The sequence below is a fragment of the Micropterus salmoides genome, unplaced genomic scaffold, assembly GCF_014851395.1.
Source record: "Micropterus salmoides isolate LMB-PRFRI ecotype aquatic unplaced genomic scaffold, ASM1485139v1 Ms_hic_scaffold_4, whole genome shotgun sequence".
Lineage (NCBI taxonomy): Eukaryota > Metazoa > Chordata > Actinopteri > Centrarchiformes > Centrarchidae > Micropterus > Micropterus salmoides.
This window is the reverse complement of record NW_024043372.1, coordinates 40471970-40474928: the sequence shown is the minus strand read 5'-3', so window position 1 is coordinate 40474928 and position 2959 is coordinate 40471970. Positions and strand designations below refer to the sequence as shown.

The 2959-nt window shown below is 57.7% G+C and overlaps 1 protein-coding gene across 1 annotated transcript; it reads left to right on the top strand.

The window, feature by feature from the left end:
- Positions 1-325: 325 nt before the first annotated feature.
- Positions 326-2569, top strand: LOC119886497 (piggyBac transposable element-derived protein 4-like). The gene is made up of 5 exons (XM_038697272.1): positions 326-362; positions 520-1083; positions 1356-1487; positions 1539-1875; positions 1942-2569. Exons 1-5 carry the CDS (start codon positions 326-328, stop codon positions 2567-2569), a joined length of 1698 nt encoding a protein of 565 aa, XP_038553200.1.
- Positions 2570-2959: the final 390 nt, after the last annotated feature.

The following is a 2959-nucleotide window of genomic DNA, read 5'->3' as shown; positions in this document are numbered from 1 at the left end:
CTTTCCCTCTCGCGTACGCTACGAGAGGATACGCTCATGCGGTTTACCGTAACCTGGCCTGCCATGGGGGGTCATCCTGACCCGGCCGCACTACAAAACCGTTCGCATTACATTTGATGACATTATTACGAGCGCTCGGGGTTGAGGGTCAGGCTGACCCGCGTGATATAAAGCGAACGAAGCCCTTTAGGGTCAGGCTGACCCGGGTGATATATAAGCGAACAAAGCCCACGCGGGTCAGACTGACCCAACCCCGAGCGCGTAACCCTATTATTAACGGACACGCGGGTTCACGCAAAGGTCATCGAAGCCACAGACCGTAACCATGGAGAATCCCGCGCAGGCGCGCAACGAGGCTAGAGGTGGTGGTGAAGAAGACAACGAAGAAGACAACGAAGAAGAAGAAGAAGAAGAAGAAGAAGACAACGAAGAAGAAGAACCATCGCGCACGCAACCACTACCCAGGAGCGACCTCGCGTCCAAAAACGGAGCTTTCATCTCCGCGCGATGTCTCTTCAGCGACCGCTGCCCCTCATATTCCTCATCATCATAATAATAATAATAATCATCATACTTCTCGTACTCGCACCCCCAATCCCCCGCCGCCCGGACCCACCCCGTACGCGCTTTCCCTGGTGAGCGACATACCTTCCGCGTTCGAGCTCTTCTTTACGCGCGCGATCCGTGCGCTCGTCTTGGAGATGACGAACCTGCATGCCGAGCGCACGAGCTACGGTCTGCGCAACCCGTGGTGGAAAGCGGGCATGGGCGAAGCGGAGCTGCGCGCTTACGCGGGCCTCCTCATCCTCGCGGGCGTGTACAGGTCCCGGGGAGAGGCCGCGGCGAGCCTGTGGGACGCGGAGAGCGGACGCTCGATATTCCGAGCGACCATGCCACTGAAAGCGTTCTACGCATACTCTACGCTGCTGCGCTTCGACGACCGCGAGACGAGGGCGCAGAGGAGATCCTCGGATAAGCTCGCCGCGGTGAGAGAACTCTGGGACAGGTGGGCCGACAGGCTGCCCTACATGTACAACCCCGGACCCGATGTCACCGTGGACGAACAGCTGGTCCCCTTCAGAGGTACGTGGTGGTATCGCGCTAATCGCGTGGCCCGTTTATTAGCTTGTATCGGTTGTTTAGGTGGTTCTTTTTTCTTTTTATGTGTGTTACGAGAAAGAAGGAACGCGAAATACATAAACGCACAGCACCGTTCACAAGTCTAATATAATATAGAGAGCGTGCGTGCGTGGGTGCGTGCGTGTGTTTATCAGCTTCTCCATTATTTGTCCTAAGCTAAAAATCCCCTCTCCTCTCCTCTCCTCTCCTCTCCTCTCCCCTCTTCTCCTCTCCAGGTCGCTGCCCCTTCAGACAATACATGCCCAGCAAACCGGCCAAATACGGGATCAAGTCTTGGATTCTGTGCGATGCCAAATCCAGCTACGCGTGGAAGATGCAGGTCTACCTGGGGAAAGATAATAAACCCTGTAACACTACTACCACCGCCGGAGAGTCTACTAGTCTATCGTCTTCAGCAGCGACCCGCGCGCGTCCCGAAAAAAACCAAGGCACGCGCGTGGTACTGGATCTAACGGCCGACCTCCTCGGACCGCGCAACGTGACCTGCGACAACTTCTTCACGTCCTACGAGCTCGGCCAGCGGCTCCTAGACGCGAACCTGACCATGCTCGGAACCGTTAGGAAGAACAGACCCGAGCTCCCTACCGCGCTCATCTCCGCTAAAGGTAGAGCCGCATTCTCCTCCGAGTTCGCGTTCGCTACCGGACCGGGACCGGGAGGAAACAGAACCACCACGCTGGTCTCGTACGTACCGAAGAAAAACAAGAACGTGCTGGTGATGACTACGCTACCGTGGCGCTCTCGAACCGCAGGACCATCATCCTCAGCGGCAGCTTCATCGTTCACCGCGAGCGGACTCAGCGAGCGCCCCGATCGCAAACCCGAGCTGGTGCTCAAGTACAACGCGACCAAGGGAGGAGTCGACAACCTGGACAAGCTGGTGGCCACCTACAGTTGCAGGAGGATGACCTCCCGCTGGCCCGTGGCCGTGTTCCACAACATACTCGACGTGTCCGCGTACAACGCTTACGTGATATGGCGAGAAACGAACCCGGGCTGGCTGTCCGGGCATCGCAACAAGCGCAGGTTCTTCCTCGAGCAGCTGGGTAAAGCGCTCGTGGCCCCTCTTATAGAGAAAAGACGCGGGCTGCCCCGCTCCGAGGCCTCGCTCGCGCTGGTCCGATGCGTGAGAACCGCTGCGAGCGCGAGCGCGAACGCGAACGCGAACGCGAGCGGGGCTCGGTGCGAGTCTCGTCCGCATTCTCGTGCTCATCCACAACCGCCTTCGCGAGAGGACCCCTCTGAAACTGGGTCACGTGACAGAACCGAACCGCTCCAGCAGCAGCAGCAGAAACCCCAAGCCAGCAAGAGGAAGCGGTGTCAGATATGCCCCGCTAAAAAAGACAGCAAAACCTTCACCACGTGCCGAGGCTGCAGCAAGTACGTGTGCAGGAGCTGCGCGCTTCCGTACTGCCCTTCGTGCGTGTGAGCGCGTGCGCGTGGTAGATGGTTCATCTCCACGGAGGAGATGAACGAAGATCGAGATAGCGGGAGGGTTAACGCTCAAGACATTCTCATCCGAGCACACATACGTAACGTGAGCCCTCTAGGGGGCGTTTTTAAAATCCAATTCTAAAAGGGGGGCACGCGCGAGAGAGCGAAGGGAGGGCACGCGCGAGAGAGCGAAGGGCTGGCGGGTCCGGGCTCGGGCTCGATTCCCGTTTCGGACACCAGAAGAGTGAGAAACAACACAGAGAGTTACAGTTGTGATCTTTATTGCATGTACTTTAGCACGTATATGGACAACCACATTACACTACATATTCATCCACCGCGGCCCACCAGCCGTGGGTCCAGTGCTTCCCGTGTGAGATACAAG